Source organism: Poromitra crassiceps (assembly GCF_964638095.1).
Source record: "Poromitra crassiceps genome assembly, chromosome: 1".
NCBI classification, from domain to species: Eukaryota; Metazoa; Chordata; class Actinopteri; order Beryciformes; family Melamphaidae; genus Poromitra; species Poromitra crassiceps.
This window is the reverse complement of record NC_139623.1, coordinates 15,388,921-15,402,587: the sequence shown is the minus strand read 5'-3', so window position 1 is coordinate 15,402,587 and position 13,667 is coordinate 15,388,921. Positions and strand designations below refer to the sequence as shown.

The following is a 13,667-nucleotide window of genomic DNA, read 5'->3' as shown; positions in this document are numbered from 1 at the left end:
TTAAATAAAAGTTTTAAGCAATGGTCTATAAATTAGATAGCATCCTCTTCCATGTACTAAGTATTCTTTAGTAGAAAGACTAGTAAATGGGTCCTACAGTATTTACAAGTACAGTCTGTTTAGTCTCTGGAGGAGTGGTTGTGATGGAGACAGGAGCGAACACCCTTTCCATATTTCCAAAGCTTAAGGATCTCATAACCTGTCCTGCAGCGTCCATGGATCAGCCAATGCCAGAGTCAGAGAGAGATGTGGTCGCTCCCATTGGGCAGCTCAGTAAGGGGTGAAGCGGTTGTATCCTCCTCGGTACAAACTGGCCTAAAACACAAGCAGAAAAGAAAAAGCCCTGAGTTGGCCACTATATACAGTATGTATTTTGCCCTTGATAGAGGCAGCAGAGGTTTTGACTTTACTCACCATTGTACCAACCCCATATGTTGGTGTTGGTCCAACTGAGTGGTGATAGGGATCTGCAGTCGTGGCATAAACCCGTCCATATCTGGAGAACACATAAATCACAGATATTAATGTCATGACAAACCATATTAACCATGACTCTGTGTACTTGATAGGTAAAGCATGGCACTAAGAAGGCCACTGTTAGGGCTTTGATGTCCATACTAATTATACACACTCATGGCCATGGAAGTTGTGTAAAAGTGTCCACCACATGGTAAATGTTTACAAGTTAAAAAAAAATCTTATTTGGGATGGCACAAAGCACTTGTGTTTTCTGAGCACACTAAATACCTGTATAGATGTAACACCAACAGTCTGTGCTGTAGCCTACCTATCTTTTTCTTTTTCAATACTTTTTTGTGTTTGGGGATTGTTTTCTCTCATTTTCTCCCCAATTGTGCTTGGCCAATTCCTTGTTGCACTGCTGTCTGATCAGTATGCTGACTTGTGTACCATTGTATCAATGCTGTATTGTTGTATTTTGTTGTGTGTCTTGGAAACCCATCTGGGTTGGGCACGATGAGTGCATGACACTATAATAAATCAATCAATCAATCAATCCTTGTCCCTCATTGCTCCACCCCCTCTGTCGATCTTGGGAGAGCCGTAGACTAGCACATGCTTCCTTCGATGCATGTGCAGTGGCCAGCTGTTTCTTTCCACCTGACAGTGAGGAATTTCACCGGCAGGACGTAGCGAGTGGGAGGATCACGCTATTTCCCCCAGTTCGCCCCCCCCCCCCCAAACAGGCATCCTGACCATTGTCCGACCGGCAAGGGGAGGGGCTAGTGCAACGAGCAGGACTCATACTCCGTCGACTTCCCATTCGCAAACACGGCCAATTGTGTCTGTAGGAACGTCTGACCAAGCCAGAAGTACCTCTGCCGGGGATTGAACCCACGGGTCTCTGTGGTGGTAGGCGAGTGCTTTTACCTCTACACTACTCAGACGTATTTATGATTGTGTGTAATGTTTTGTCTGCCTACCCATCACTGTAGGTTGCTGTGGCAGCAGCTGCCGATTGAGCCACTCTATACGCTGCAGGATAGCCACCCTGATTGTAAACAGTAAAATAATGAGTACAGCAACAGCAAGCAGGAAAGTGAATAAAAAAAATGAATATGTAGGAAATCCGTGACTGCTTACATAGACTTCTGCTCCATACAGCCCCTCTTGATACACCAGTCTGATAAAAGGAGAAACAATATTGAAAACGTTTTGTCGTGAATTAAGTGAATGTTGACCATCCGTGTTCAGTGGATGAAGAGTCTCACCCGGGGTAGGCGGGCATAGCGGTGGGCGTGGCTGCAGCAGATCGGATGGTGTTGTAGACGGCACGGCCCCGGCCGCGCAGTGGAGAGCCCCGGTAGGCCAGGGTGGGCGCGGCTACTGGGTAGGGGAAACTGGCAACTGAATGGAACAGGGAGGGAGACGAGGAAGAAGAACAGAGGTGAACAACGCAGATGATTTCAGGATATAATACAGCTGTATCTCTGAGAGGACTTTTGCTCACCTGTGTAGAGCTCAGGTGCGTACATCGCCCCCATGACAGGGTTGATCTTCCACCCAGAAGCTGCACATAAAGGAATAAAGTTAAAATAAAATGTAATTTCCACTAGCTTTCACTGGAAGCAACCCAGGATCCCTCCATCCAAAAGAGAATTGACAAGGTGCCTTACTTGGAACCTCTCCATTCACAAGAGGCGTCTGGGGCTTCTTAGTAACGACTCTGGCCGTGGCGTTATTAACCTGCGGAGAGAAAGAGCAGGACAAAGTAAGAATGATAATTGTTGATTATGTCGTAGGGAAACTAATAATGGAAGGAAAGTCTTTCTCACCTCAATCTTCCTCCCTTCCACAATTGTCCCATTCAGTTTTTCTCTTGCTCGGTCTGCCTCCATTGCACTCTCAAAGGTCACAAACCCAAAGCCCTGCAGGTTTGAATGTTCATATTGCTTATTTCTTTAACTTTAATGTTTACTAAAGAATTTTTTTTTTTTTACAAACGAGGACCACAATGGAAACAAGTCCTGGACTTTATTGTGTTTTAATTCCTCGACCATTTTAGTACTGGTGTATGGATTTTATCTGTTCACTGTGTTTTTAACAACTGTCTTCATTCATTCAATTTTCAAATCGATTTAAGCTCTGATAATATTTCTGTCTCAGTTCAATGATAGTCTGCTCACCTTCGATCCTCTCTCATTGAAGATGATTTCGACATCCAGAATCTTGCCAAATTGCTAAAAATATCAAAGTAAGATTTTAGTTAGTTTAGTTTTCAGTCTAATGGGATTTTAGTTACACACAGAAGCAGTACATTCAGATTGCCGGAAAATGGAATATTTTGTGAATACTGTGCAATCAGCTGAGAGGTAGGGAGAAATGCATGTCTTACCCCAAACATCTGCCTGAGGTCGGGGTCTCTGAAGCGGAAAGGGATATTGGAGACATGGAGGCGTTTGGGTTGGGCCTTACCTGACCCCTCCTCCTCGCTGCCGCTGCCTGCTCCACCCCCCGATGACACCGACAGACTCTGAGGGTCGGAGGTCACAGTGGCTAGGAGGTCCTCCTGATAGGAGAACGTGTGGGACAGAAGGAGGAGAGGAAGCAGAGGGAAACGCAAAGAAGAACGGAAAAAGAAAAAGAAGGGAATGAGATGAGAATAGGTGTGAAGAAAAATGGGGGAGGGGTTCAATAGAAAGGCAAAAGAAAGAAAGAAATTATACAGGGATCTATGAATATGCTAGGAATATGCTTGGTTCATGCAGTGGACCACTTGAATGGTCAACTATTTCATCATTTGGGCATGAAAATTACATCAAATTCATCAGAAAATATCTGTGCAATAATTCAGTAGACCCTTTTCACAGCAGCCATTTTGTGTCTCAAAGGCAGGGTAAACACAGGTGCAACCAAAACACCGAGGGCACCGGCACTGGAACACCTAAATGAAATGAAGGTTGGAAACCATCATTAATGTTTGGTTACACCTGTGTTTACCCTGCCTTTGAGACACAAAATGGCTGCTGTGAAAAGCATCTATTGTATACGCAACACTTTGCATTAGACAAAACATTGATCATTTTCATGAGGTCAGGTGATCAAAAGCAAGTTCAAAGAGCATTCAGCACCCAGTGATCCTTCTCAGGCAAACGTGAAGAGGCGTGAACAAAGTCTCCATTTTTAGTGAGGCGTCTCTGAACACATGCCTGTTAGAGAGTCTAAAGACTGATGTACTGTAATGCCAAACAAAAGATACTCAGATACCATAATACAAATAACTTCAGCTGTAGCTAATAAAGTAATATCAAGTTTTTAAGTTCCCCTGACAAATGAGGCGCTGTAAATCTGACTAGTTACCTTACTGTAAATTTTACATGGATATGCATACAATCTAAATAGTTGTCAACAGTTGCAATAATAATAATAATAATAATAATACATATGACTTATATAGCGCTTTTCTAATTACTCAAAGACGCTTGTACAATCTAAACTGTGAAAATAGATATAAAACTGTCGTATGGTACAATATATCTGATTACATTTCTTTCATGCAGAACAATTCAAGAAATAATGTGCCAAAACCAAAACATCCACTATCCCACAATGCACCACGATGCTAGTGTGCGTGCGCACCGCACGTGTGTGTGTTGGTCAACCAGCATCATCAACTGTTGCAAAAATGTTAAGTATTTTTTTAAACAAATGAATGAGTCCAAACAAGAAAATGAGAATGAATAGTACTAGAACAAAGGCAAAACATAAATCTGGTGAGCTTCAGCAGTGAGGGAAAGAGAGGTGCGAGGGAGCAGGGTGCAGGTCAAAGAAAAACAAAAAAGAAACAACAAAAAGCAAAGAAAAATCGCAAAAGTGGAGAAGTATCTTGACATGTGAAAAAGTAAATTGTAATGAAAATCAAAATAGCAATCCCTTATGCAGAGGTGAAGACGTAGGTATTAGCATTCTAGTACCGATAGACAGTGAGAAAGGCCTCAGTGCAGCAATAAAAGATAAATCAAAACAAAAATAGAATGTGAACAAGGCAAAGAAGTTGCGCAAGAAGCTTGAAAAGGATGGGGGTGGGGGCAGAGGTCAAAACTGAACGTTCCAACAGGGTCAGTCTAGGGTCACGGTGCTGCTTTTCTGGTTAAAGGTCACTTTTCAAGGGGCATACTGTAATTAATAGGTAGGGACAGATACAGAAGGGCTGGCTGAGACACTTTACACAAATAAGTACATATACAGCTGAGAGTTCACACCAACACATTCGCTCACGCAACACACAGACACATCACACACAGACAGTGGAGGTGGGAGGAGGGGACAGGGTGGGGGGGGATAGAGGGGGGACAGGGAGGAGGTTGGGAGTTGAGTTGGGTGGTTGTGTCATATCACGATGCAGAATTGTTTTCTGGACCTGAGTGATATTTCGGAGGGGGAGGGGGGTCATCCGGTCAGCCTCCCCCCTTTGACCCCCCCCCTCCGTGGCGGCGTCTCAACTTTCCCCCCGAAAATCAGCACGGACCTTGTGTGTCGGGGGCTCTAGTGATGGAATATATAGATGGGGCCACAAAACACCAGTTATATGAGAGTAGAAAGAGAGGTGTGCTGCAGCCTTGAGTAATTACCTCTGTCTCATCTGAGGGTGACTTGATGTGTACCACTTTTATTGACTGAGATAAAGTGTGTGGTATTTACATGGTAAAAGAAGCATCTTACCTGAACTTTACATACCAAAGATTTAATTTCATTTTAATTCAATCCACCAAGTAAAAAGTCAATCTAGTGTTATTACAGTAATTCCTTTTTTCCTCTCCTTTTATTCTTTCTTTTTTCTTTTGATACCTCATTTCTTCCTGGATTGCAAGACCCACAAAAACTCATACATTCTACTTCATGTACACCTCTCCACACTTCAAACCTTTATTATGAACACAAGCTTTCACAGATGTAATGTTGACAGATTATCAATGCTATTTACAGATACTGTATATTAGATATAATATGATATAATAAAACAGGGGAGAGGCAGAAGTCTGCTCAGCTGTCCCCCAATTTGCTCTAGTGAGTGTCGGGGGGATTCCCTTACATGGACCTTACAGCAGTGGAGGCGGGGCTCTAAATATAGAAGTACCAGGAAGCTATCTGTCCATGTTCCTCTGCTAGCAGATATGGATGGGCTACCTGAGAGCACATCACCTGATTGATCCAATTAAGGCAGCTCATACACTTTTCACCTGGAGTTCTTGTCATCATGTAAAAGTGCATTAATGATTACCAAATAGTCCTTACCGTGCTGCCGGACACCAGAGTCTCCACCCCCTCATGCTGCGGGCCCTGGTAAACTCTGAGTTGGGGGTGTTCTGCATACTCTGACCCGGGATGGATGGGGCTAAAGTCTAGAGGCGGTAGTCTGCCTGCAGATGTGGGCGGACCTTGACCTGGCGGGGGGTAGGAGGGAGGCGGTGCGTAGACCTGAGACATGGCAGGGTCACCGCTGCCAGGGCCTGCCTCCTGGCCTGGGCCTCCCTGAGAGAGAGAGAGAGAGAGAGAGGGAGGGAGGGAGAGAGAAAGTTGGGGATGGGGGGGCAGTTGCTGATATCAGACAGGATATCAGATGTGTAAACAAACTGACCATCAAGTGAGATGACTGGTTGATTTCTTTTATTTATTAAACTAATGAATTGTTAAATATGAAGTATGTGTTATGATGCATTAACAAACAAATATTTTCCCTATACCATGATGAGAATGACAGAAAGGTCAATTGTCAAGCTTGGATAGGAAAAGCAGATCTGGTCACTAATCTCAATTTCCAAAAGTCTGTCTGCTAGTTGAAGCCTGAATCATTTTATTTCTAGTACAAACACTACAATGAAGGTCTAAATGGGATACATACTTGACTAACAGAGTCTGAAACTATATTAAATGCAATTGTGAAACAGTTTGTGAATGAAAGTATACCATTCTGTGTCTAACAACCTTTACATACATTACGTCATTTGGCAGATGCTTTTATCCAAAGCGACTTACAATAACACATTTTTGTCAGCAATAGAGCAATCAACTATGCAACACAGTCTATGACAGCTACAACTTCTGAAGAAATAGTGGTAAAGATTTATTTATTTATTTTTTATGAGACAGAAAGATGTTAGTTCAAGAAGGGGGCAGGTGGAGCCTGAAAAGGTGTGTTTTTAGTTTTTGCCGAAAGATTGACAGTGAAGCGGCCGTCCTGACCATAGGGAGGATCTCATTCCACCATTGCGGTGCAGGGACGAGAAGAGTCGTGATCGGGATGAGCGACTTTTGAGCCCCTGTAGCGAAGGAGGGGCGAGGCGTCCTGCACTGGTGGAGGAGCGAAGGGAGCGGTGAGAGGTTTGGAACCTGACCATAGATTGTAGGTACAGAGGAGCTGTCTGGTGTACTGCCCTGTAGGCCAGTACCAGTGTCTTGAATTTGATATGCCAAGATGGGAAGCCAGTGAAGGTCCCGGGAGAGGGGAGTGACATGAGAGAATTTGGTTGGTTAAATACCAGACGGGCTGCAGCGTTCTGAATACTGGCTGGATGTTGAAATCGCCCAGAAGAATGAGTGGAGTACCATCCTCAGGAAAGATGGAGAGAAGGGTGTCCAGCTCGTGGAGAAAGTCACCAACCTCTATCTATGTGTATCATCCAATGTATGTAACTGAGCGACCTCATGTTTATCTCTGTTGTAAAACAGAAGAAAAACAACAACAACAACAACAACAACAACAACAACAACAACAACAACACTACAATGCAGAGAAAATCTCCTACAAATGCCAGGCAGGCTTTTTACGTTTTCCTGACTGATAGAGGCAGGCTAAATAGTTTCCAAGAACCATTCAGTATACTATAGGTTAAAAATATTTCTTTGTCCTTAAATCACACTATTCTTCATCAACTAAATGTTTGTGTCAGAACTGAACAAATAAGCAGATTTAACCTCCTCCGACATTTGAGAAACAGAGCCACCATTCAGCTGAGAAACAGACATGTTGCCACACAGCATGAGGAAAAAAGAACTAAAACACCCCAAAACAGAGCTGAGGCATCATCAGATGCAGTCTGGATGAGAGAGAATGACATAGTTGCAAACAAAACGGATTGTCTTACCCCTTTACTGCATTCCTCGTTGTCTGATGCACTGTCCAACAACTGCCGCATGTTTTCATGTCAGCCATCCACCCGCCCACCACACCATAAGCTCAACTCATCCACCAATCAAATCAAACGACTGCCAGAGCACAGAGAGGACCGGGGGGTTACGCCAGCTGTGGGCATGTGTACCTGTCAATCACCTTGTTCCCCACACCCACCCTGTCTTCATTTTACACACAGACACACACACACAGACACACACACACACACACACACACACACACACACACACACACACACGCACACGTGTGCACACACACACACACACACACACACACACACACACACACACACACACACACACACACACACACACACGTGCACACACACACACACACACACACACACACACACACACACACACACACACACACACACACACACACACACACACACACACACACACACACACACACACACACAGAGCTCTTCTTCCCCCAAGTTGAGGTATTTATGAATGTAAATGCCCCTTCTGTTGCTGGACAGTATATCACAGTAAAGGTCACCACTAAGAATAACACATTTGAAAAGGGCTACATGGTTTGTATTAGGCTACCTTACAGATGCATATAAAACAAGTGCTAAAACATATAAATCACATGTGTTTGTATGTTCAGTTGCCTCTGAACTGAGTATTTTGTCAAAAAAAATTGTATTCTCCTTTTTTCTGTTCAGAGTGATGGCTATTTAAAAACCAGTGCCTTAAATTTGGAAAGCCTGCTGGCAAATAGTTTCCAGAATCCATCTGGTTCCAATAACATTTTAAGCTTCTTGTTCAAATATTTAAGTATCATAAACAGTGCTTTGGTGGCTGTCAGGGGTATTACAACAACACAGGTGAACACACGACAGAAAGATCATATTTTCCCTCCTCAAGCACCTCAAATGCTGCCACACCGTTAAACTTATTTTCATACATCCTTCTGCAAACGGAATGCCACAAGTCAGTTCAACCTGGAACAGCTTTAGGATCTAGGGGGCCTCTGGTATCATTGATAGCTCTCTCCTGTGCTGGCGTCTCGTATATCTTTCTATCAGCTGTTGCTGTTAAGAGGTGGGAGGAATTAGAGAGAGATAGGGCATGGTTGAAGGAGCGTGAAATCAAAACTCTGTGACTTAACATGTTTGTTGTCACCATCCTGCTTCTAAATTTTGCAAAGTACAGGATAGGCATAGGGATGGGACTGTCCTTCAGTATCTATGTGGCTTTCTCCTCGGTTGACACACTCAAATTCCATCGACCCTCAATTTAGCAGCCTCTCAATGGCCGCCCTAGCTATCATGCAGCGGGACATAGTGTGACTGGAATATATTTCTGAACATGTCAACACTAACGCGCCTGTATCGTGTCTCATTTATCAGAAGAAACAGCCAATCACTGTTTCAGATAGAAGACAGAAGGTGGGGGGAGGGGAGATAATAGATTGTAATTCCCACATATCAACCACTGCTGCTTAAGTATCACAGTGTATCACAACCACACCGTCTGTCTCCCCTCTCCTCCTTGCAGTCTTTTTTTTATTATTTCCATTTGTTCCCTCTTTCCTCCATCCCCCTCCTCGGCTGTCAGCTCGGGGTCAGAGGTCAACGGTTCTGGGCCAGGTGGCTGCTGGGACAGCTGCCGGAGGATTTACACACACAGATGTGGCCTTTTAGTGTGGGCCAACTTGCAGAAGTTAGGAAGATCTACCATGGAACAGGAACATAATTGAACATTGGCTAACACTTGATTTGGATAGTCCGCCTACAGAGAGTCTACAGAGTGTTTGTAACATTTCAACAGCTTATTGGTCGACGTTCAACAATTCAACTGTTTTGCTTTTGTCTGTATCTGTTTAACAGATTTTGATTGCTTCCCGTTCCACACAGCTAATTCTCATCATTTGGAGCTAAATGATTAATTGTCATGAATTGTCACATATACTCCTATTGGTTAAACATTGACAGATAAAAGCAAAACAGTTGAATTGTTGAATGTCAACTAATATGCTGTTGAAATGTTACAAACACTCTGTAGACTCTGTAGGCAGACTATCCAAATAAAGTGTTAGTGAACATTGTTAGGTGCATAATATGTTCAGGCTGCTAAAAGGTCTATATTTAAACGTACAATAGGGATAAATGCACACTAGGTGGATCCAGGAATCGAGTCATCTGTTGTAGTTAGTATTTTAAACCAGTTGTTCTCAAAGTGGGGTCCAGGGACCCCGACAGATCCTTGAAAGGGTTCCAGGGGGTACCCAGCAAAAAGGGGAATCATTTATTTTCACTATAATTCCATCAGAATGTATGACTATTCTGGTCATGGGTTTCATACACTTTCTGTAATAAAACATCTAAAAGCAAAGATGTTATCAGATGGGAGACCCTGGGACAACATCTTATCAAATGGGGGTCTGTGGTCTAATTTGTGTCGTTTGAGAACCATGTTATAAACTATGCTTGACGTGAGACAACAAGATAGATGATAGAATGAATGACAGAATCTCCCTGTGATTATCTGGAGAGGAGGAGCTAAAAATACAGCCGGGCGCGATACAAGAGACAAGGTAGATGGATTCCAGACACATTGGAGCTGTAATGGCATGTCAGGGACTCTTACACACACACGCACACACACACACACACACACGCACACACACACACACACACACACACACACACACACGCACACACACACACACACACACACACACGCACACACACACACACGCGTGCGCACACACACACACGCACGCACACACACACGTGCGCGCACACACATACACACACACACACACACACACACACACACGCGCGTGCGTGCGTGTGCACACACACGCGCACACACAGCCTGTTGGCATCACTGCGACCAGTGGACTAAAGATAACTACTAATGTGTCCTTATAATTAAAATAAATAATATCTGTGGCAATGTGCCTCTGCCTGCCATCAGCTCCTCTTCCACTTGGTATTGCTCTAATCTCTCCTGTGCAGAGCAATGTGGGCCACTAGACTCACTTAGTTTGATCAACTCCAGGAATCAAATGGTTTCCTCCTCACCGGGCTTGAATAGCTCATCTAGATATCTAATTGACAATTATGCTGAAATGAATTCCTGTTTCGCCATAAAAACCCATTTAGTTATGGATTTTACTTGTTTTTATTTCACTTAATACAATCCTGGGGCATTGGGTCACCATAGCCAATGACTCAAATCAAAACACACTCAAACAACAGCAGCTGGACGGGGAGAGAGGGACAGCTTACTTAGATTGCACATGTGCTGCTGTAGGCCCACGTGGAAAACATATGTACATGTGAGAGAGATACTGAGAGATTTAGAGACATGGAAGGAAGAAGAGGGTTTACCTGAACTAAGCCGGGGTAGCATGAGGCTGTCTGTGGATAGACAGGCAGTCCATAAGGCTGGAGGATCATAGTAGGCGAGGAGAGCATTGCCCAAAAAACACACCAACAAGGAGATGGGGGGAACGGTGGGAAGACGGGAGGAAGAAGAGGAGAACAGGGGGGGAAAGGAAGGGTTCAAATGCACATGACCGAGCAAGCAGTCAGATTAAGGCAAAAACAAACAAAAAATAAGAAAATCCCACAAAAGGAAATGAAAGGTCCAAGAGGGTGAGGGAAAGACTGAGAAGATATGACGAATCTATTAACCTCAGATTTAAAATAAAAACAAACAAACAGAAAAAAACTCCACCAAACTGATCCTGTCCAGAAAAGACAGGATAGGGACTAGTGAAAGAGAAAGCGAGAGAACTTGTGTGTGTCCATCAGTTGATCAGCCTGACAGACAGAAACACATGCTCAGGGTCCCGTTTCAGAGGTATATAAATAGTCACCCTGTCCTTCCCTGTGAGTTTACCACCTTACCACCCTCTCTCACACACTTTGTCGCCCAGGTTTTCTCGGTCATTGCTACACATATTTACAACGATATGAATAATAATATTCCAAAACGCTTTGGAGGCGCCCAACAGTGTCTGACAATAAGACCTCAGGTTATTTGACTCTTTGTGCATAGGGTATGCTCCACTTTAGCTTTGCAACGTGCAGACAGCTGGACACACACGCACACACGCACACGCACACACCTAGCCTCAACCATGGGCCTCAACGCAAGACTCATCAGTCATTCTTCCTTCTTCGTCTCAAATGGGCGGTCCCTATATCCACTGCCAGATCGGCTAAATAGCTGCACGCAATATACACATTATCAATCACAATAAAACTGTACCCACCTCCGAGACAATGTTGTTATCCAAGATGTGGGTGCCATGGCATTCCCAAATAGTATAGATAGAAGATAGATAGAAGGAAGAATGACTGATGAGTCTGTTAAAGTTTGAACTTTAATTTCTTTTAAGCACTTTCAGTTTGACCAGCAAGGAGAACAAGACTAACATTCCTATTTCCAAACTACTGAACATTATCGATGCCATTTATTTATTTATGTATGTATTTATGTATTTATGTATGTATTTATGTATTATTTATTTATTTATTCTAACTATAATTGGAGGATTGTCTGTCTCTCTGTCCTTTGTGTATCTTGAGAACCGTTGGTCGGGTCAACTTCAAACTTGGCCAGTGCGTCAAGGCGGACCTGATGGAGTGCAGACCACTGTTTTGTGCAGTTTCAATGTTACACACCTTCAATATTAATACATTTGTGTTCGATTCTGCCCCACCTGGGTGAACAACGCAACGCAATGAAATGAGCGCTCCCTCAGCCAGTCAGCCACAGCTCTGGCCAATCAGGAACGCCTAATGCAGGGATACTCAACTTGCTTTCCCGGGGGCCACTTTTGTGAAATGATAGAAGGCCAGGGGCCAGTTAATAAACAAACAATATACATTTTTCTGTAGCGGATTGTAGGTTTTTGGGGTGTCAGCCGGAGTTTAGTCTGACAATGTTGTGCACACCGGATAGTTAGTTAGGTTAAGTTAGTTAGGTTAAGTACATACAGTGCCTGGGTAGCGGGCAGACGGCAGTATTTGACAATTTAGCAGCTAAATCATAGATTATTGAAGTGGGAGTATTGGCCAGAATGACATGAACATTTGGACACTTATTCAGCGGGTACCTTGCATGATGCGTTCAGGTGCACTGTAAAAAAAGGAAAAAAAGAATTGCAATTCCATCACGGGCCGCATGTGGCCCACCGGCCGCAAGTTGAGTATCACTTGTTGACCGTCTCAACCACTTTCAGCGAGTTTAAACAGCCATAAAGTGCAGTTATTGCAGAAATACTCAATAACAACAATTAAACAAGTAAACAACCGGCTTGTGGTGAGTGATATATTTTTTCCCCAGGATGGCAAAGGCATGACCCGCCCGTCTTTGCCTCTGCAGAGCCATCCTGGTGGGGAAAAATATCGCTTATGGTGGATAACCTTAGGTGCGGGCAGGATAAGTCCCTCATAACCATAATATCTGTGCTGTTTAACCTTTGACTGAAAAATGCTTCCACCTGTTTAAAGAAAACATTATGTGATATTGACTGATATATTGATATATATTGACCTGCTAATCTAGCACTATTTTGGACCAAACAGGGCTTGAGTTGAGCTAACGCTAGAAGATATGCTTAAGCCAGCAGTGTTGCAACTTCACAGTAACGTTGCGTTAGCGCTACTAGTAAGCTAAGTTATTTTGATTGTCTATAAATCTTAACGTTTCTAACATTAGGCTGCAGTAGCCCCGATATGACTTTTTCCGTGTAGACTATGCTACCCTAGTCTCGCAGTGCCAGCCGTAGATGATATCATCACCAGCACCGAATTCGGACAAAAAGAGGCATTTATGAGCAGCGTCGAGCTTTCTAACCCCGATGTCACGAAGCTATGAACCCTTCTTCTCAAGTATGTGGCTTTGAAATGTTTATGTGACACTTGTAAATATGTGCGTATTGCTGATTTAGACAGCTTGGGAGCGAGAGTCGCAGGCAAGTCTACGTATGGATATGGGACTCTCGTAGGGTAGCATAGTCTACAATGAAGAGTAGTATCGGGGCT

The 13,667-nt window shown here is 43.6% G+C and overlaps 1 protein-coding gene across 1 annotated transcript; it reads right to left on the bottom strand.

Annotated features, from left to right (window-relative positions):
• Positions 1–249: 249 nt before the first annotated feature.
• Positions 250–11,087, bottom strand: rbfox1l (RNA binding fox-1 homolog 1, like; the record flags this gene model as incomplete). The annotated part of the gene is made up of 12 exons (XM_083640293.1): positions 250–315; positions 415–496; positions 1,443–1,510; positions 1,603–1,642; positions 1,731–1,866; positions 1,970–2,029; positions 2,136–2,205; positions 2,295–2,387; positions 2,646–2,699; positions 2,855–3,028; positions 5,755–5,991; positions 11,001–11,087. 12 exons carry the CDS (start codon positions 11,085–11,087, stop codon positions 271–273), a joined length of 1,146 nt encoding a protein of 381 aa, XP_083496419.1. The 3' UTR covers positions 250–270.
• Between the last annotated feature and the right edge of the window lie 2,580 nt (positions 11,088–13,667).